Below are 22680 nucleotides of genomic sequence, written 5' to 3'. Positions count from 1 at the left end.
TAGTAAAAGCTGGTGTTCATGTTTCTACTTTCCACACTCCTGCAGCAGTTCAAGCTCCTCCTGGTCCAGTGCTGTTGCTGCAGGCTTCATGACTCCATGAAGGTAAGTGTATGGTGAGTAAATGTGGCCTGGGGAACACGCAGACCTCTCCCTGTGGTTTGCTGTAGTTACTACATGATTTGAGTTCTATGCAGCAAGCAGGAGGAGTGTGCAGCCTGCACCGTGCTGGGGGCTTGATGACAAACTAAATGAAGACAATCGCTGCTACCAGTGAGTTATTTCGCACTTATAAATGCACTTATTTCCCATCTTCCCCCGACAACGCAGGCTGGAAGCTTCTGCCTGAGCCTGGCCCAAGGTTAAGATCCTTTGGCAGATCCCAGCAGGGCCGCCGGGTGGCAGCGGCGGAGCGTTTTCCATGGGGAGAGCGAGGGGCAGCGCTTCTCGCTGCCGGCACCAGGGGAGGCTCCGGGTTTGCTTTTGGAGTATCGGTGGGTGGATCTGTACCGGGTGTAAAACCAAGTTACTCCCTGTAGGCACGCACTTGAACGTCGTTGAGGCAGTGCTGGGGTTAAAAACAGAGGTTAACGAGCTCAAACTGCAGCAAACGGGAGAAAACCCAAACCTGCTGGAATTCTTAACAGGGAAAATGTGTAAACCACAAGCAGGTTGGAGAGAACTCTTAATGCCTGTAGAACGACAAGGCCAAGTTCATTATGCCAAGAACCATGGAGGTGAGCAGAAACTGAGGCTCAAAAACCCTTCTCAAAACCTTACTTTGCTTAATCCTGCTCCTCACTGAGCATCTGTCAGTCATCCCTTCAGGATACACGTGCCACAGCAGGGTTGCAGCAGCAGCTGCTTCACAGCAGCAGCATCTGTCTGAACAGATTTGCCTTGGAGGAACAGCTTCAGGATGCTAAAACTGACCTGTTTTTTCCTGTAATAACCAGATCTCACACTACACTTTTCTACCTCTCCATTGGATGCTCTAATTTACTATTTCCTCATCTCACATCTATTACAAGCAAACAAACTGCATTCAATTGCAAACCTTAAAAGCAAATCCAAACCCAGGCCATTCGAGCATATCTTGCATCTGCATGTGTGTCAATATTCTGTATTATTTAAATGTTAACTTCGAGGCAAACAAAAAGAAAATCACATTTAAAGCATTTATTTTGAAAAATAAAATACAAAAGATCATTGAATTATAATTGTACAGGGAATTATCAACTTCTTTGTTTTAAATAAAAGATATTTAACAATTTCCACACGTGAATAAAACAACAGTTCCACCAGAAACCTCTTAGGACAAGCACAGACCACTCCTTTGGAAGCTTCACACATGAAAAACCAAACTGATGCAGGAAAGCAAACAGCTGAAGCCAGAGGTTTGTCATGAAGACAATAGCAACTTGAGACAGGCAGTGCTTGGAGTCTGTTCAACTTAAAACCCGGGAGTGGTGTGGCTGTAACACAGTTCTACATTACCATGGGTGAGGTCTATGGAGCAGGTTTACATGCGCCACAACAGCAACAGCTTGAACAAAAACAGCATGAAAGAGGGGGGAGAACACTGAGAGGAAAGCAGGCCCCTGATGGCAGCAGGACGGTCCTGGTGGCAGCACCTCCAGTGCAAAGGCTGCGTCTTTTCTAAAGAGAAAGAAAGTTGTGTTTGAGTTGACAATGTGATATTGATTGATTGATTGATTGATAGTTGGTTTCTATCCCTGACACCCCTAATTACAGCTACTGCAGCCTTAGGAGTAATCACTGCTCTTTCACTAGGTGAAATCACTGCCAAGACTGACCACAGTGCCACTAAAACTTTCCCCTAAGGAACGTGGCTGCTTTTCAAGCATATTTAGATATAATATATACATTCATGTATGTATATGAATATAACTCATGAATTTCCACCTCCATTCAAAATACATGTGGAAGTGGGCTGCATCGACACACTGAAAGTGTCTCTCCTGAGAATGTACCACTGGTAGTTACTGCTGGGAACTTAAAGTGGTTTCTTGGAAACTGGGCAGCAGCTTTAGATGGGAATATTGTGGTTCTAAATACATTTGTGGAAGAGGAAAGTGGCAAAATGAAGTAGATGGTTTAGTCATTTTAACATTGATTACATGACAAGGCTATGGCTTCTCTATTGATTTCAGAATGAATGCCTGCAGTTAGGCTTTAGAAAACTTTTATATCCATTATTTCTAATTGAGATGATGCTTTGGGCTATATTTAGGTCTATAGCCTGCTATGTTTATGGCCACATATTAAGTATCGATGCTGGGTATATCTGCATGCCATGTTGCTTTTGGCTGTATTTAAACTGGATGCATTGTGCCCATTTTACCACCTTTTGTTGTCAAGCTCAAACGTTTGGTAGCACAGTGGACAAGTAAAAACCCTGGGTTATTAATACAGTAATGCTTACACCATTCAGTCATTAACTAGCCTGGAATTTCCCATGTTCTCTGCACAATCTTGCCACCCTTATTTCAGCAAGGAAAATGCAGGCTCTGGGACATACTGAACACACCATACACAAATCAGCTCCTCTTTGGAAAGGACAATTTCAAAATGAAAGCCAAATGAAAGCTGATGAAGAGGCACCTTTAGGGTTTCACCATGGTGCTGTGATGAGCCATGTGGAACTGCACGCTGTGAGGCTTAAAGCACACGAGCTCTCACCACCTGAACTTACCTCAATGTTACTCTCACCAGCTCTGACCCAAGCTCCATAGCTCTGGGTTCTGTAACCCAGCATCTTACATGGAGCTACACAACTTTAACAGAAAAATCACCTGAACTGCATCAAGAGCAGCAAATGAACAGGACTGCAAGCTCTTATTACCTTCTGTGTAAGGAACATCCATGGCAGCTTCTATTCCATAGGTTCAGTCTGTCAGGTAAAGAATAACATGAAATTAGCTATTTTGTATTAGAGGAAAAACAAATATCATCACCAGCACCAGTGTTTGTACTCAAAACCATCTGGCTCTTTAGTTACATTTGAGCTTTAGTTAATTTGAGCTTTAGTAAAGAATGTCACTGGCAGCATCAGTTCCAGTGTCAGTTTTACAGCTTAAACATTATTCTTTTACTATTTTACACAGCTTAGTTTTGCTTTTTAGATGACTTTACTGTGGATAACTCTGCTCCGAGCTTGGTCAATGCTGCAATTCAATGCTGAAAGTCAGCTGAGTCCCATTTTGAAGCCTCCCTCCCATATGGATTGGAAGAGGCCATTCACTACCACGAGTGGACCAAGCTCTTGTGCTCTATCACAAGATAACTGGCAAACACAGTGTAATTTAACTAATGGATCCTGTAGGCAGACCCTTTATTTTGCTGGCACACTCTGATCAGTGTGCTCAGTTTTAAAGACAGCTCATCTCCCTCATTGCTCACAACTGCTTCTCAGCAGTATTTCATCTGTTCTGGCACAGCCTGTCCCTGCAGGCAGCCCTGCTGCAACTTTAGCTGCAACACTGGAGACAGATAACCTTGAACCAACCACAATGATTGCATTCGGAAGCATTAGGAATCACTGCAGCCCACTTTGGCCGGACAATTTGCTGACAATCACTTGCAAGCAGCACACATTTAAACAGCTGTCTTGCCCTTAAGCTGCATAGAGTTGAGAGTGAACAATGCTGTGAGCAACAGCACATTTAGCTGCGTGGTGCCAGGTTCTTACTGGTTTTCTATTAGCTGAGCATGACTTGCAAAGCACGAGCACTGACTGTTCAAAGGGTGAGAGCAGGCAAACATCCAATATAAAGAGCAAAGCCCACATGAGAGATCACACAAAGCTTTATCAGAAGGAACTGGTGTCCACAGCATAAAGTCACATTCTGAACACATGAGACAGACACTACAGCTATTCGACTTCACTGATCCATGTTCATTTTATCTTGGCACGAGACTTTCCTTCTACTGTCTTCTTTGGCTGGAACAGAAGAAACCAATTTTCCTTTTTAATCAATTCAGTTTCATTTTAATGAACTAAGTAAAACCTCTTTGCCCACATGTGGTAGGTTCTCCTGTGTGTTCTTCCCTCTCTGCAGCTCACAACAGTCAAAGAACCTTTCCTAACACTGGGGATTTGAAGGCCATCAGTTGGCTCTATCGTGCGTGGGTTTGTTCCTTTGAAAAGCAAAGGCATTGCAAATCGGTTTGGTTTTGATAGGCTGCTTACACCTGCATTCAAAACAAACTTCTGGGCTATCAGAAAGGATGCGAAATCAAGTGGAAGGATGAAGTACTGCAGGCAAAGAGACACGGCTGGAGGCCGAGTGCCCCTGGCTCTGCTTCCTCTCCTAACACTGCAGCACCTGCAGTGCTCCTGTGTACGCACAAGGGGCTGAAAAAACCCAAACCAACAAAAAACCCAAGTATTTTTCTATTCAGTTTTACATGAGACAGCAGCAGATGAACCACTTCCTGCTGCTTCTATCCAAGCATAATGTGAGAGCACTTTAGATGGTGTTCAGACATTTACCATCAATTATACAACCTACAAGAACTGGTATTTTTATGAGGCTCGTTGAGCAGCTCTTACCCAAGAAAACAAAATGAATTGTTTCTTATTCATATAAAATGGTTCATTTAAGGAATAAACCCCAAATATCTTGTTATTTCTCTGACAAGGGAAGTTAAATGATTTGCTCCTTGTCTGGATCATCTGCTCTGGTTCTTCATGGCTGGGTTAGAGGAGCTTACATCTGCAAGGGAGGGAGCACTGGTGTCACTGCACATGGAAGAGGGGAATGACACACACAGAGAAACCCTTCAGTACACTGAAGGGGAGCACTCCAACAGGCAGCTCCACGGAACAAATCCAGCTCATGTGCTCCAATACCTTCAGGAGACACAGAAGAGCTGCCCAGCAGCCAGGGATGCCACCTTCCAAACTGACCTCCTGTAAATGGGTTTGTGATTACAGCCCAAACCCCTTCCATGATGTCTCCATGAGGAAAGGGCATGAGGCTGGAAGCACGGCTCCAGCACTCACACAGCTGGGGAAGGCATCCATGGATGCTGCAGGTTGAGAGCTCCATGGTAAGGATTTTGCTCTTTCAACCACTGTTGAAAAGGTCCCTTAAGGAGCTGCTGCCCATTCAGAGCATTTGAAAGGTGCCAGATTAGGAATTGTAAATACAATCCCAGAATGGTTTGGGTTGGAAGGGACCTTAAAGCTCATCCAGTTCCAACCCCTGCCATGGGCAGGGACACCTTCCATAGAGCAGCTTGCTCCAAGCCCTGTCCAACCTGGCCTTGAACATGGGGCATCCCTGGAATCCAAAGTTCAATAGTTCACTTCATTATTACATCCCCACCCCATCAGTAGCCATGGCTGAACTGGTTTTGCTTGGTTTGTCTCCTACAGTAGCATTTCTTTCTTCAAAGACTGCTCCCTGGTCTATATTTGCTTTAAGCCTTTCCACGGAAGGCAACAAAAGTTAAAGCTTCTCTACAAAGAACAAACTTTGCCGTCTGGTCTGTACAAAAGACAGTCCTTGAGTCTCACAGCAATATTCCTTCAGCTCAGGTTTACAAGCACCATACTATTAACACAGGAGTTACACATGCACTCACAACAGGGTTGGGGCTGCTAGTGCAAGAGCACTGCAGATCCCATCTCATGGGTGAGCTATTCTGTGATCAAACACAATCACGTTTATGAAGGAGGGGTTGATACAGACTGGTTACACACTAACTTGCCACTACACCCGCAAAAAGCAAATTAACCCAATACTGTACCTGTGGCACTTCCTTAAGAAAGTCAGGGAGCTGAAATTCACCTTTATAGACCTGGAAAACAGGAAACAATAGGTAAGTTAAGGCAGCATTCAGTGCTGTTTAAAATGGTAAAGAACCTGTGAAGGGGGAAAGATTCTTCTGGGTCATTAGGATCTAGTAATGCTAAATCAGATCTAACTAAACTGAGCACAGTCTGGTTCTAAAAGCTGGTTTGATTCACGAGGCTTGGTTGGCTGAAGCTGTATGATCAGTACCAGGCTTGCTCTGTACTCAACACTCCCACCTTGTCTGCATTAAAATGGTAAAACTATGTAACTCATACATTTCAAGCTTGCTCAAATTACTAAGTAAGTCCTGTGTAATCCATTCATTATGCTTTTAGAAGAACAGGATGATGAACTACACTAGGAGTCACCTGCTACCACATCAAACTTGAGGCTTACCTATAATAAATCTGCTGTTTCACATTTCAACACCTTCACTTATATATACTCCATAAAATGCCTTTAATTCAACTCAACAAATGTCCCATAATGTGATTTTTCTGACCTGTTACTGTATTCATTAGATACAAACCATGTATCAATCACACAAACAGAAAACTGATCCCATGTTACTGTGCTGTCAAAGGAAAGCACTGTTAGATACAGTTCATGGAGACAACACGACTACAGTCAGTGTGAAAATGTTAACAGCTTACCTTTCAGTGTTGCTAAAATGGTCACTCAGGAGCATCAGCATCTCCTTCTTACCCTGTCTTACACCTATCGATCCCTTTATTCCATATATAATTTGGTGTCATTTTCAGGTAACAGGAAAGTTCATACATTTCCTTTCATCTTCAAGACACACAGATACCATTATAACAGTATCAGATGTATTATATATTACATCAGACATATATATATATTATAACAGTACAATTTTCCCCCAAGCACTCTGTGTCAGACCTTGAATCACTCAGCACAGACATTTTCTCCCCTTCCCTATGAAGAGACGATCAGAACATGAAGAGGTTTTGTCCATCTACAGCCATGGCCTTGGCCTGCAGCTGAGTCAGCTCCAGGTTTCCTGTCTCACCCCACAACAGGCTGCAGCATTAAACCTGTGACTCATGTGCAGTGGACCCAGAAGCTGGCAGTTCTCACTGCTCTGCATCACTAGGCTAAACACATCCAAACAACAAGGCTTTGCTAAGTCCCAGCATGAGAGCAGGAATTACTACACACATAGACTGCAGAACCCTGCTCCTTCTCATAGGCTGGGTTTAGATCAAAGAGAAAGGCTGATTCAAACTGATAGGTACAGCTCTCATTTATATGTAGCCAGAGGGGACTGTCATTCCCATGGAAACCTTAATGAAAGCCACACCGGTCAGAACTTCAGTGCGTGGCTCACTAGAGCCTGGATATACCATAAATATTTATACATGAAGGCAAGTATTTCATGTTTTCAGCTCTTGGCCAAGCCATTCAAATGCAGGCTGTGTTCTAGAGAGCAGAAATGGAGCTTGCAGATCAGCAACATCAGCACCTAAACAAGCACCGCAGCAGAACCTAGGCAAGGTTCACCAGAATAAAACCCCACTGTTATCTTTATAAAGATATTAACTTTATAAAGAGCCTTCTTCACCATTCCTAGCAAACCACTACAGTCAGTACCTGGGAATTCTCCAAAGGAGCTCACACTGATGATGATGGTGGTACATTGTGACTGAGTCACAACCAGAGTGACAGAACCATGGTTGTCTCTCTGGAAGCCTCCTCCTTTCCTTCTCCTACAAACACACCTTGGTCTGATTTCCACACACATACATTCAGACCTATATGTGTGTCTGCTCTAGAAGCTTTACCATTGTGATGCCCTCTGTAGGAACAGCATTTACTCCTAATAGGCATCCACCTAAGAGTGGTTGGCCAAGGGCTTTCATCCATCAGCAATGCTAATGTCATAGCCTGGAAAGAAAATGTTTCAGGGGCACTTGCTGTTATATTCACATGAAATATCACACTTTACACACCTCAGTTTACAAAGGCAAACCTAACCAGTGGCAGCCCACCAAGATCAGGTTTAACACACAAGACTGCCTGATTTTGGTTCAGGACTGACATTACCTAGAACACTGGTTTTGTCAAGATCGAGACTGCACGCAAACTGGCTTAAAGCAGTTCCAAACCCAGCAAGTGGCCCTTTGGAATCAAAACCCAGGGATCGACTGCAATCCAGAAACCCCAAAAACAATGACTCCATCTGCAGCCAAAGGAATTGAGAGGTTTCAGACTCAGAATTCTTTCCTGACCAATTTAAGTCGAAACCCTGTTATCCAGAGAGCAGGAGCAGAGGCAGAAGTGGGACACTGGAATGATTTCCAGTCTAAGCAAGTATTCATTAAAATAGAGCAGAAATGGTGTTTACCATTGCTAAGGGAATTATTTTGTGAGTCCAAATGGATTTCTAGAGGGAGGAGGAATCTTAAGCCTGTGTCAGTTTGTTGTGCAGTGTTGGCAGTGCTCTGTTCAAACAACAAAGCACATTCTTATAAGCCAAACTAAATGCATAATATTTGCAGAGAGAGATCAGAAAACAAGTTCCACATCCAGCTGGCTGAGAAAACCCTTCTAAAGGGGTTTCTCAAGGAAAACTGTGGAGCAGAAGTGTTACTCAGAAGTGTAACCTAGAATTCCTCTTTATAGAAGATTAAAGCACCCATTTTCAAGCCTGGTTTAGACAGAGTCACATCATATCGGGTCAGCTCCAGTACATAGAGGTAATGGGTCTTTTTGGCAATGGGTCTTTTGGGTAATGGGTCTTTATGGCAGAGTACAAGGCCAGAAGTGTTTAATTGTTACAGGGAACAAAAGGAACACTGGCAAAAAGAGAGCAGAGCCCTGTCTAGAAGCTGCCCTGTACCGCACAGTACATGCAGGTACATCCTGCTCTTTCAGACTCCCCTTGGCTTTTAAGGCAGCTCACAAGGCTTACACAACTCCTCACCTCTTTGTTGTAACTGCCAAGTAAGGGGACTTCTGAGATGCAAATCTAACACAGACAGCAAGATTTTACACTGGGCTATGAATGTCCACCAAAAGGCAGCTTGCAACCATCCCTTTGTGTTTTGATCATATATATATATCTATCTATATATACGCATAATTCCTTTAAAAACCATAGGTATCAGCACCTCTGCAGAAAACCAGTGCAACTGGGAATCCACGTGCTGGAAAAGCCCACTGAAGAGGGTGTTAAACAAACCTACAGGACACTGAGGAAGTCTGTGCTGTTGGTAGAAATGGCACAGATGAAATAAACCCTGCAATTTTTGTTTTGAATATCAGAAAATGCCCACAAAGCCCAATGCTTTTATGCTGAAGTTACCCAGTGTAAGCAGAGATGCACGGCCTCGAGCAGCCTGTCATTACAGCATACCTCAATTACACATCTTTGACAGCGCAAGTAATGATTCTCATGCATGGGTATAAATATACTTCACACTCTTTACCATAGATTGTTTCTGTCTCTAAAACCTCCAATATAAAACCCTGACATCAGGATTGCCATGGATGTCTCTAGTTTTACCAGCAGGAGACATTTCCTCACAATCTAAAACAGGCACGGAACAGGAGTCAGTAGAGCTGGTTTATTCCTCTGGATGTTACTGCAGAAAATACCATCAACAGGCTATAACCAGACATAGAGAACAGCTTTTGGATGTGATTAGATGCAGCCACACATATTTAAACAGTCATGATGAAAACCATAGCTTTTTCTACATGGTTCTGTACACTTCCGTCCCTCAACCTCTCCAGGGCAAGGAACATTAAACTTCATGAAGAAGTTAAAAGAAATGACTAGAATACGTATTCCAGGCATACAAATTCATTTAGTGGGGGAAGTATGTGCCAAAGAAAATCTGATGTAATATGTTACAGATGCGAGAGGAAACCACTTAGCCAATCATAACATAACAATAAGCCAGTTTCTACTGGGCATAAGTCAGAGTCTTCCAGTTATGAGCTGTTCTCTGCTTTTGGTACATGCTGTTAAACTGCTGACATATGCTTTTACAGACTCACAATATTGATAAGGACATATCTGGCACTTCTAACATGGAGCGATTCTACTTTGGTAATTCAACATATAGTGATGGGGCTACCAGTGCAGCAAGCTGAATAATTTTCTGCATCACCTGCAAGTGAAAACCCCTTTTAGTTACAGTTTTCCTTTATGTTCAGGATGTAGAATGTGTTAAAACTCTAGGGGAGGAAGAAAAGTAGCCAGTTGTGTATCTGCAAGGAAGGGATTCTTGCAATCACTGTAATACAATGAACAGACCAGCAACAGGCTTAGAAGGAAAACACAAGATGGCCCAATTCTGCAGTCACTGAATAACTAGAAGTTGCCTCTTGAGGAGCTTGCATGCAGAGATCTGCTGAATAGGGCAATGCTGTTCAGACCTTGTTCTCTCTGCTCTGCATTCCTTAAGCCGAGACAAGATGAAGTTATGTGCCATAAAAGAGGATATCATCAGGGACAACATAAAGCAGATAAACAAGAAGTTAATGGCTTTGTTATTGAAAACATCAGAAAATTCTGTTATCCTCGTGTTGGATTTGTACTCCACCAGTGCAGATACTGCCAGAGTCTTATTTCATAACACCACATAGCACTTGGAGAGCAGTGTAAGAAGAGATGAGGTTAGCTTCAAACACTGGTATTTCCTGAAACAAAAGCAGAACTAAGGTGACAAAAACAAACACAGTGGTTCCATCTTTTTCTGCCCTGTGTTACAGTGGCATAGAAACCCAACCTAACCATTCCAGTGCCCAAGGCAGGTAGCATTCAAGTGAAAAACCCAAACTTAGCAGAGAGCATCGTTTCCATTGCATTACCTAGGAGCACATAGAAATTCTAACTCAAGCACTGTACTGGAGCCAGTGAGGATCATCATTTTGCTTCCAGACTGAACAAAAAGGATGGTTTAACCCATACATAACCTGTACATTAACCTGTACAGTCACCAGCAGAGAGACAGAAAAGGAGAAAACAAGAAGAGGACTTTACTGCTTGGAAAGGCTAGAGGAAGCTAATATCTTGCACCACAGTAGCCATTCCTTTCTGTGTTTCTCCATTATTAGCCCTTAGTTTAGGCACCTTTACATTGTCAGGTCTTAACTTCAGGACTAACAGCAGCATCGTGTCATTGCTGAGCAGTATTTTCACTGTTAAGCCTGATTTGTAGCCTTTTCCAAGAAGCCATAGATTGTGCTCAGTGCAGTCAGGACAGCTCCAGACACAGCATCTAAGCACATTTCAGAACAGACATGGGGCAGTTTAAAGCTTGTAATGTTCTGAAGTTATCTTCTACAACAGGGCAATGCACAGGCTTCTGCTCATAAAATACTGACCCCTCTGCACTCAACAGAAGCTGTTTTGCAGCCTGAAAATGAATTCCGTGTTTTCATCCTCCTTATCTTTATGCAATGCACTGGATGACACAGCATTGTTCCATCTTTAGGTGGAGCCGGAATCTCCCTTGCCAGTAATTTCAGTGGTGCTGGCCTTCCACCCTGTTGTTGCAACTTCCACCATCAATTTAAGCCAGCATTTATGTAACCCTCACAAAACTGAACACCCCCCACCCCACCAAACCAACCCATCAGTCCTTCTCCCTTAATGCTGCTCTGTGTGCCAGACAAAAGCAATTCCCTTCACAGAATCATAGAATGGTTTGGGTTGGAAAGGACCTTAAGATCATCCAGTTCCAACCCCTGCCATGGGCAGGGACACCTCACACTAAACCATGGCACCCAAGGCTCTGTCCAACCTGGCCTTGAACACTGCCAGGGATGGAGCATTCACAACCTCCCTGGGCAACCCATTCTAGTGCCTCACCACCCTCACAGGGAAGAATTTCTTCCTTATATCCAATCTAAACCTCCTCTTTTTCAGTTTGAACCGGTTACCCCTTGTCCTATCGCTACAGTCCCTAATGAAGAGTCCCTCCCCAGCACCCCTATAGCCCCCCTTCAGATACTGGAAGGCTGCTATGAGGTCTCCACGCAGCTTCTCTTCCCCAGGCTGAACAGCCCCAACTGTCTCAGCCTGTCTCCATACAGGAGGTGCTCCAGCCCCTGATCACATGAAGTGCTAGCTCATGCCATTTGAAAGGGACTAAGAAACTATGATGGTATCGGAGCAGCAAGTGTCAGATAACTCAACATTACCCCCAGTGAGTCACTGCAAGGGTTACTGTGCTACCACAATACAGCTCAGCTTCAGAAGTCGAAACTTTCTGTTTTCAATGCATCAAATTCAAGTTCTGTGTTAAATGTAAAAGTTCTCAGAGACCACAAATAAAAATACAACAGGACAGCTTCCAAACACAAAGTGAAGCAATAAATGGTTACAAGCAAGATTTATATGTACTTATTATGCACTGAAGAGGAACTTTGGAAAGATTTTAGTTGGACAGCTTCATCTCCAGCAACATACCCACAAACTGCACAAAACTCTGTGCAAGACTAGCCAAGGTGAAGAAATGTAAGAAGAAAGCAAGAACAAAAGTGTTTGAAGACTTCACTAAAAGCCTTTTTTCCCCCTCCATCAGTATTTAGCTCAGCAGCATATGAACCAGGGGGGGTTAATACTGAAGGCTAGTGGAAGACAGTCCTTTTTAATGGTTTCATTCCATTTTTCCAATGATTACTCTGCCACAGCAGCAACAGGCACCTTCTTTTAATCAAGTATACATTCTCCAAAGGACATAGGAATTAATTACTCTCATTTCAAACAATGGTAATGAGCTTTCCAATGGATACCTCCAGGGATAAACAGCTGTATAGCCTAACTACTCACATTCCAACATTAAGTTCAGACTCAAATCCTTAACTTTAGGTTAATCAGCAGCAGACTTCCCTCCATCTTTTGTTTGTTTCTACAAAGGACAGCAAAGAATAGGAAAAATGTGTCATTTTGATCATCTTGAGCCGTTTTCCATGGGTCACTTTTCAAATCCTACCAAGTATTTGGGGTGTAATTTTGTGTCAGAGCTTCTGCCAACCCTCATGGGTGAGAAGCTGAACTCATCAGGCAAGTCTGATGCTCGGGTGAGAAAGCTGCTTCTGCCACTACTAACTAGCTCCCCAGCTATGTGCACAGTTCTCAAGAGGTTTAGCTACATACACCAAAGAACACGGCTCAAGCCTTGGTTTGGGTTAAAGGAACATAAACCAAGCAGCAGGAGAAAGACTTCCAGTGCTCAAGGTCCCACAGAATTCTTCCTTTTCATTCCCATGGCAAGGAAACCACATTGCTAAGTCTCAAAAGGTATTAGAAACAGACTCTAAAACTCCCAAACGAACAAGGCTCTTCAGCTCCATAGCTCACACCCATTCAGTCAGTCACTAAACACACAAAAACACCTTACCCTCCTTGTGTTTTCCACAACTTTTTGGTCTGGCTTTCCATAATTTGGTGGATTGGCATACGGATCGTAGCCCAGTTTTGCTAGCATGGGTGCAATCACAGGCATGTCTTGCAGAACATCAGCAGGTATCTTCCCAACCCACTTTGACAGTGCTTCCACATTGACTGGCTTGATTACTTGGTCAGTAGATCTTTCAACCCTGTGGAAGAAGAAAGACAGATTACATTTTGCATTCCAACCAATACTTGCTTCTTCACTGGCATTAAGATCTTTAGCTTATTTTGGTGGGGTTTTCATCTTTCCCTTTCCAAATTTCATGTTTCTACAGAGCTGATGGGAAGTGAAGTTTTACGACATGAGGCTAAAATGAGAATAACAAGCACAACATTCATGGTTTAGGCTTTCATACAGAACATCCTGGGGCAAGTTCTTTGCCTAAAGACAGCAGTGAAAGCCAAAGAGCTGTTAAGTGAAAAGTATGCACACACCTACATATAAAGCTGTTTGCCCACTGGCAAATTCCCACACTTGCTCTTTCATTGTCTTAAATGCTCTTGAAAGTTGTATTCCAAATTTAAAGTCCAAGTGCCATTTCTTCCCCCCTACATACTGTGACTCTTCCAGTAAGACACCTCTATGGGAATGACAGAAATCCATAGACTTCAATAACATTATTCATAACCATTCCTTTTACTGATTGTTTGGCCATTACACAGTTCTTCAAGGCAAGTGAATAACCACAGCAGTGTCATATGCACTGTGCTTAGGAAACAGTTGATTTGTTGCTCTTTTAGTCACCAGTCCTAAAGCCCCATGCTTGTTCTTGCACCCTAGTTTTGCTGGGTGCTTGTTGCGTTGGTATTTTCCAAGGGAAGAAATCTGTCCCCACTTTGTTTTCCCACATTCCTTGCTTCTTTTAGGTTAGGAAACATACACCTTTACTGTGTTACTCCTGAAACAGGCCAGCAGGACTCAGAACAGGCTGAGGAGTAAAAGTGCACAAGCGTTTTGGAGGTCAAAGTTTATCTTTCTTCTAAGGCAGAGTAAAAATCAGGTCTGTATATATGAGATGCCTAAAGGAATATTTGCATCTGCACTGCAAGTAATACCCTAGGTATGCCACAGTATCTAATTCCTGCTGGATGGCTATACCTGCCTCAAACCTGATGCTAAGCATATAGCTCTCACATGCACTTGCAATTATCGTTCTTCCCATGCCTTATTTACATCATAAGGGGTTTTCCATCTCACAAAGCTCTACCACTCAGAAATGAAAGTGATCTATGTGAAAGGAACAGTATGAAGTGTAACAGCAGTAGCTTTTCTACTCACGATAAAGAATGAGAAAACTGAGATTGAGTTATTTCTCAGTGCTCTGGTCCTACAGCAGGCAGGAGATGAGAAAGCATCTTCTACAAAGAAATAAATGGCATTTCCAGATATAATGCCAACAGAATCCAGAAGCCTGAGCTAAAGTCGGATTGCTCTCAAGACTGACATCACTCAGCTTGCAAGAGGAACAAGTTTGATTACAGCTACCTAATTAACTTCATGAATCCAAGAAGAGGCTAAGGAATAGTTGCAGAGCAAACATTAAATCAATAGCAAGAAGCATCCCATTTAGATGCACCCTGTACTGTGCAACGAAAGCCTTATATTATAAACCATACATGCACGTCTTCCAGTCATCAGTCTTGTTGCTCTTTTTCACTTGTCATCAGAGCTAGAATGTTTCCAGGACAGAGGAAGGAAGTCAGTCATACAATGCTGGAGGGTCAGTACCTGATGTACTTTAAACACAATCAACACAGAACAAACCAGACAGGGAAATGGTCACGCATGGGGAAACCACCTTGGCAAGCTGAGCCTTCACAGATGGCTGCAAAAGGTGTTTAATGGAAGCTGATGAGTAAGCACCTGATGACCAAGACGATGTAAGACAGCTGCCAGAACACTCAGCCTTGCTCTCTCCAACCATTTTCAGTAGCTCAAACCAAAGGCAGGAAGTCAGAATGGGATTTGGGGAGCAACAACCTGATTTCAGCCCTCCTGAAGGCTATTGCCCTGTGGTCACAAGCAAAGTAAAAAGCCTGGGCACTGCCTTTTTGATCCTTCTAATTAGAATCTAACTTCATATCAAATGAGCAAGAAAACAGCTGTTAAGAGTTGAGTTTCTGAAGGTCAAAGTGGCAAAGCAGAGAACAAAGCACCACAAGTCAGGAGCCCTCAGAACCATGCTGGTTGGGAATGTCAAGACAAATATATCCCTAGATCTGTAAAAGGCTATGATTTACAGTCCTTCCCCTCTCAGAGACAGCCAATCCCATCACCAAAGCTGCAGATTGACTGGACCATTTAAAACAAGGGTGACATTGTGAGAACCAGGCAATGGCCTTGGCTAAGAGCTTACTGGAACCCCAAACTAATGGGTGTTAGACATCAGTTAGGACTTACATTAGTCCACATGTGGCTAACTCATCCTGAAGTAAAAGCACATTTAAAACGTGTATGTTTTACCCCACTCCCATTTTAGTCTTTGGTAAAAATAAGCTCAGCATGAAACACTTCCTGGTGATTAATCACTGGCAAGAGATAAGCAGGGAACTACATTTAGCTGCTCCAAGGCATGGAGTCAAAAATACACTATACCACATTTGGTCTTCAGCATAAATCCTTTTCTGGTCTTTTAGTTAAGATGAGAAGTAAAACACAGTTTGTGGGAAAGATCCTTCAGAGCAAAGAACACCTGAGGAGCATGGGGGAAGACAGACTGGGGACAGGAGGAAAGAAACACACCCCTCCACCCCCAAAAATACATCAAACAGCTCAAAACAAGGAAACATAGCAGGTCTTGACATATTTGATTATGCATGCATATGGCAAACGCTGCCTGGTCAGCGCTGCCAGGCTCCACTGCAAGCACACAGGCACAGTTTCAGGTTTGAAAGCAGCTGGTAGCATGGAAGACACGACTAACCCCAAACACTTTACATCTGTACTAGAATCAGATGAAAGGTATGCATTAAAAATAGCACATTCTGAAGTAATTCTGCTTAGACAGCTATTTTCATAACAAACCTAATAAAAATCACTATAAAAGGGTTGACATTTCTTTGTGTCCGTGGTCACCACAGCTGGTTTCAGTTAGGAGGCAAATGCCAGAGCTATATTAACAATACTAGTTATAGCATGTAGTCCAGCCATAGTACATTCCTTCAACAGCCACGCTGGCAATTACTTCAAACCACAGAAGGCTTCCCACTACTACAAATGCTGCAGTGCACATCCTTAAAACCCTTGCCCTGGTTCTCCTTGCAGCTGGATAAAACCAAAACAAGAAGTAAAATAGAACAGTGAGACTAGGGCTGCATCAGTAACAGGGATTACTAAGCAAATGCAGGAAAAGAGAGTAAGGCAGCCAAGAGCTTCCTCAAACCAAGCAGCCAGGGGAACAGATGAAGTCAGAATCTCAAACACAGGCTGTCTGGTACCTATATTGCTGTTAACAGACTGTTGCATAAGAGTTTGCATTTGCAATAAGAGAAGAACAGAGCTCAGTGCCTGAAGAATTCCACAAGCCAGGTGGCTCATCCCTGGCACAGAAACAACCTCCATGCACAATCTGAATCTACACACAAAACATCTTACACTGCCCGTAGAGCCTCATTCCATCTGATACAGATTTCATTTGACAGCGTTGGATTTCGGATGAGTGAAAACCATATTCTCAGACATGTCCATTCTGTCACCAGGGATTATCACCATTATAAAGGGCTTTTAAAAACACTGACATCTATTTTATTTTTTTATCATTTTTTAACATTTCAAGACAACAAATTCTTGTCAGATTTGTTTTTCAAAACCCCTCCAACAATTACACCACCCCCAGGTACCCATGAGGATGCTGAGCCTGTGTGAAAGGTCTGAGAGCCTTTATAGTGAGTGGAAGGTGATAAGGCTTCTCTGCTCATTTTCTTTACACAATACCACAGCCTTTACAGATTATAGTAGTAGTTCCTTCTCTCACTTTTGAGGTTTTCTACCTTGCTGACAACGAGGGAACTGATTTTACCTTCATACTGTCCCTACCACACTAGGCAGGTTAGGTTTATGTGGTGGGATCTTTTAAATGAACATCACATTTCATAGAATCATAGAATGGTTTGGGTTGGAAAGGACCTTAAGATCATCCAGTTCCAACCCCTGCCATGGGCAGGGACACCTCACACTAAACCATGGCACCCAAGGCTCTGTCCAACCTGGCCTTGAACACTGCCAGGGACGGAGCATTCACAACCTCCCTGGGCAACCCATTCCCTACACAGGCAGCAGTCCCTGTCCACAGCACTTGACTGCACACAAGAGGGCAGTGAGAAGCTGGGATGCTACAAGCAGGCAGTTTTAACTGGTACAAGGAAATCAAACTGGGGAATCGCAAGCTCCCCCTCCCTAACTTCATATCTGTTAAATACACAAAACAGACATTGAAGAGAATTTCATATTTGCCATTTTTCTTACAGCCTTCAAAAGCCTGAGTCACATATATGTAAGAATATTATTATATAATTTAATTAAATAATAAAATTTTATATTATTTAATAAGTAATATATAACATATAATATGAATAATAAGTATATGTAATATATAATAATAATATAATCATTATCAGATTATAGATGTCTCTTGCAATTGAAAAACAAATCTCATCAGCTATTGCAATTGATTAGATGAAAAACATCAGACATAACGCTAATAAAACCCTTTCTTTTTCCACTACTGCCAGAGCCTTCTGAAATAATAGATCTCTCTCACATATCAGATGAGAGATAATAAAACCATGCAGAAGTCCATGAACAGACTGAACTGAAGGTCAAAAGCACATGTTCCTACTTGCCCCTCTTGAATTTGAAAGCTTGAATCAAAAATAAACATGAAACTAAATATTCTACTTCCAATAATCCAATTCCTTAGTTTTTAGAGCCATGAACAAGTGTTCTCAGCTCCTCACATCCCATTCCACCAGATTTAACCAGGAATATTACTTGAAACTGCATGAATTCAGTAAGGCTACTATAGTTCTATAGTATAGAGGTTCATTCACGTTCAAAAACGCTGATCTGGAAGCTGTAAGGTAATACTATTTTAGAAGAAATGACATTTTGCATAGTTATTTTTACAGGACACTTAACAGAACTTGGCAAGCACCTATTTATATCACTATGTTTAGTCCCCCCTCAGCTGCCACTGTGAAGCAGTAACATGATACAGGTAACTGAAGAGGAGTTCACACCACAGATCCAGCTTGCAGAGACATACAACAGTGCCCTGCTTCAGCTTAACATTATCAGACACCTTCAATCTGTTAACAAACAGCAAAAAAAGGGGGTTGAGATGCCCTGGGAATGAACAGTGAACAGTGGTGGTGGCTGTTTCAAGTTCTCTTTGTAGCTGCTGACTGATAATCCTATGATTTGCTCTACATCTTATTCCCCTCCAATGTATTAAACCCCACACAGCCCCTTCCCCAGGCATTAAATAAACCAAATCTCCCAGTATTTATTTCTCAACCCTCCAGTTCTTACAGACATTGGAATCAGTGTCCAACAGCTTGACGTGTCTCTACTCAGCCCACACTCCTGGCTGTGCAAGGCCTCTGTTACTCAGAAGCATTTGGCCAGTGATGAATATTCAATAACCAAAAGCCAAGAAATTAAACTGGAGTTTGGTTTCTGAAAGAGGCTAAATCAGGTGCACAGATGGCACAGCAGAATATTGAGAGATTTGCTTACAACAAGGTTAATGTTATTCAAAATGCTTGTTCTTTTCGGAGCCCGTGCCAACAGAACTGCACTCCAATTCTGCTTTCTATTCTGTTGGAACACTTCCTCAAGTTTCCTGGAAGAGTATGTTCTTGGCAAACAGAACTCAACAGCCATTCTTGCACTGACAGTACTTAAGTTGCTGAAATCAAAGGGGTGATCTCGCCAGGATGAGTAACACCAGTCTAGATAAAATAAGCCAGCTTCATTTTGGGGCATGGAGAAAAGCAAAGTTATACTGGAGGTAAGGCTGATACAAGACATCTAAATTCGAGTTAGACTGATCATTAGTTAAAAATCCACTCGCATGCTCCATACACGTTAGTGGGACAGCTGTTCAATGGGAGCAATCAGAGACTTCAAATCATTAGTTAACAGTGATTCTTACATCGCAGCTAACACACATCATAAATCAGTTCCCCAAAACATCATTAGCTACTTAAAAACTGAATCCACATTATGACTGGTCTTTTACATGCAAAATGTACTATTTTAGCTCTTAGAACAATACAAGGTACAGGAGGAACGTTCATACTCACTTTGAAAGGGAGACACCCCCTGCTTTTCCAATCATTTCTTCATGGTGCAGCACAGCTTGGTTCCATGGGATGCGAAGAAACTTTAAGAGAGTTCTCATCCATCTTTCAGGATGCAATACAAGCTGTTCGTAATGTACGAGCATACACCTTTCAAAACCAACCTCCATACACTGGTTATACATAGTTTCTATAGCACGATTCCACTTGGTCAAGCAGTCCCTGTAGCTGTTAAGGTCAAATCCAGCTATTGTGACTTTCCTAGATATCATGGAATGCACGGATGCACGCCCATCCCGTACCATCAGAAGAAATTTGGCATTGGGGAAAATTCTGGCAAGATAAGTTAAGGATTTTAAAGCGAAGGGATCTTTGTTACACAAATACGGAGCAGGCTCCCCATGTTTCACAATGATTTCCAACAAGAACGCTTGCATGGCTGAGTCCAGAACCTCATCCGTGACTCCAGCTTCATCCAGTCGGATCTTCTCTTTGCTTGACCTAGCCCACATCTGCTTAACTGCCAGAATCCTTGGGATTACCCTCGTCTCTTCTCCACATCGGATATCCGGATGGGCATCAAGCATAGCACGCATTAAGGTAGTGCCACTTCGAGGTACTCCTCCAATAAATATTAAAGGCATGTCTTTGTTGTAAGCAAAGGTTTTGTTTGCGTTCACATTGGAAGCAGTTCTTACTGTGCTTCTCACACTTTCCATCCTCACAGGCTGGCTGCGTTCCTCTATCCGATGGTGACACTCCATAGCGTGTTGGCCCAAATAAAACACCGTCACCGAGCTGATCACCAGACATGCCAGCAGCAAGTTCTGTTTGAGTTTTCCAACCATTTTGATAAAAGACTGTGGCTTCAAAGGAAAGAAACCTTCTATTTCAAAGTATCTTCTAGTTCACATGCCATGGGAATCCTAATCCAAAATAAATTAAGGTCTGGTGAGAGGGGAAAAAGAAAATACGTATTTAGAACTTTGTTAAAGATCTACTGTGAGGAATCAACACCAGAACTCATAGAATCATAGAATGGTTTGGACCTTAAGATCATCCAGTTCCAACCGTCCTGCCATGGGCAGGGACACCTCACACTAAACCATGGCACCCAAGGCTCTGTCCAATAAACCTATTATTTCCTGGTGCTGCACTAAGACCAGTAAATGCAAAGTCTAAACATGACCATCCCATAATAAAAAGCCTTTTTGTTTACCCATAGACACAACACAAAACATAGGAATCATGACTACAGTTACCATTTACATGTAAGTTCCCTGGCACATCTTAACATACCTGAAAGGATTCTCCTATTGGATAGCTACTGCTAACAGTCAAGACATCATCTATATGGGACTCTACACATCAAAGAAGCCAGTCACCAAGATACAACCAACAAGAACAAAAAAAAACACAAATCATGTTAGAAACGACAGGCAAATGTAAGCATTAGAATCCCTCTGGCTTGCTGCACGGATGGTAGCAGTACACTGCTCATCATCACACTTTCACATAGCTACGTGATCTCCTGTTTTGCTTGCAATACTCTATTTCCTTCACAGGACACAAGAAGATAGTAAAAGCCATTGCACAGTCACGTATCAACACTGACAGTGTCCAATTTTCGATAGAGGCCTTTAGGCCATTAAGAATAGCTCTGTCTGTGACAGCCATTTCTCAATATGACTATTATATGACTTATTAGAATCAAGTCAATTTTACCACACCAAAAGCCACTTCTTTTCTCCTGCAAGTTCTCTTGAAATAGGTATGGTACTGCTCTCTACAGTGACAGTAGAGCTCAGTATCCGAAAACAAGTTAGACTTGCACTGGAATTCAGGGTTTGCAAAGCCAGCACATCTATTCCTAAATATACCATATAGCCCCTTTTGTAAATTCTAAAGGTTATTTTTCCAAGGAGATGAAGTCTGAAACCCCAAGAGACACAAAATAAACCCAAGGATTTCCTTTTTTCCCCTTTTTTCATGTAGGATTCTTAATACTGCTTTACTTAAAAGCAATTTTCATTCTTACAGATGAGATGAAAACAAAGGCTGTGAGAGATGATGCCTGAGTCTGAACAAAGCTTTTAGATCGAAATAAAAGACTTAAAAAAAGACCTGTCTGCCAAATTCCAATGTGGACACAAGAAAGACTAAGATTATTCCATGCCTTAAAATGAATAGCAGTGGGTTATATCCAAGTAGCTGAGATAAAACTGGGACTCGACTGCCTGGATGACTAGATCTGTTCATGACAATCTGTACACTGCATCTCTATTTTTTCTGTTCATGAAAGCTATTACACAGACAGCTGTTTTACCTGTATCCTGTAGTTCATCAGCTTTGGATTTTCAGACAAGGTAGGCTGAAAACCGACTCTTCCTCTCAAAACCCAAATGAAATCAGTACTCTAAATAACTCACTGCACAGTATGAATCACAGATGCTCTTAATTGTGAGGACCTCCAAGTACAGCCAACATTTTAAATGACTGGCATCCTCAAGGCTTTTCCATCTCTGTCAGCAAGGCACGACACAGCCCTGAATGAAGAACACCCTTCTGCCTCCTCTGCCCTCTCTCCAAAACATCATCCACGTCACCTTTTCTTCCACACCAATCCAGCCATTAACCCCCAGATTCTGAAGTCACCATCTGAGCAAGACCCTGGAGAGCTGCTCCTCACCAGATCATTGCCCTTATGGTCAGCAGTAGCAGGCAAGCTGCCTTGCAGATGCTGCTGCAGCTCTTAAGCACCTTGCACTCTGCAGCCTCTGCTCTATGAGGCTGTGCAACCAGATGGCAATAGGCAGAGGACAGAACTCCCACTTCACACCATAGCAGTGCAGGGGCAGGAGAAGGGAGGAAGGAAGGGAATTCCTCATGCAGGCATCTGTCACAGGATACTTTTCTCTTGCAGTGCATCCAAGAGAGCCAGTTGCCAAGCTGTGAGAGAACGTCTTGCTTCTTCACACTAACAAAGCTTGTTCCAATCAACAATTATGACTACACTCAAAGTTCAGCTTTTAGTCTTTCTTACCAAAATTAACCTGGAATCATAACTTAAGGATTAACTCACTTCTTTCTATATGAAATGGCCATGGAGCTCTCCCACACTCT

At 42.6% G+C, this 22680-nt stretch overlaps 1 protein-coding gene across 5 annotated transcripts in view; it reads right to left on the bottom strand.

Annotated features, from left to right (window-relative positions):
• Positions 1–1161: 1161 nt before the first annotated feature.
• The window catches only part of TPST1 (tyrosylprotein sulfotransferase 1), a 34744-nt gene continuing 13225 nt past the window's right edge, over positions 1162–22680 (bottom strand). For 3 of the 5 annotated variants that reach the window (XM_031053713.2, XM_034069008.1, XM_013130365.3), the window contains exons 2-5: positions 19561–20505; positions 13202–13400; positions 5776–5826; positions 2918–3961 (exon numbers count right to left, since the gene is read on the bottom strand). In XM_031053713.2, the coding sequence (XP_030909573.1) occupies positions 3917–3961; positions 5776–5826; positions 13202–13400; positions 19561–20405 (1140 nt within the window). In that variant the 5' untranslated portion in view covers positions 20406–20505 and the 3' untranslated portion in view covers positions 2918–3916. The other 2 variants (XM_034069010.1, XM_034069009.1) reach the window with 2 other exon arrangements.

Source organism: Melopsittacus undulatus, chromosome 13, assembly GCF_012275295.1.
Source record: "Melopsittacus undulatus isolate bMelUnd1 chromosome 13, bMelUnd1.mat.Z, whole genome shotgun sequence".
Taxonomy (NCBI): Eukaryota; Metazoa; Chordata; class Aves; order Psittaciformes; family Psittaculidae; genus Melopsittacus; species Melopsittacus undulatus.
Note: the sequence above shows the minus strand (reverse complement) of the source record. Positions and strands in the feature narration are given on the sequence as shown.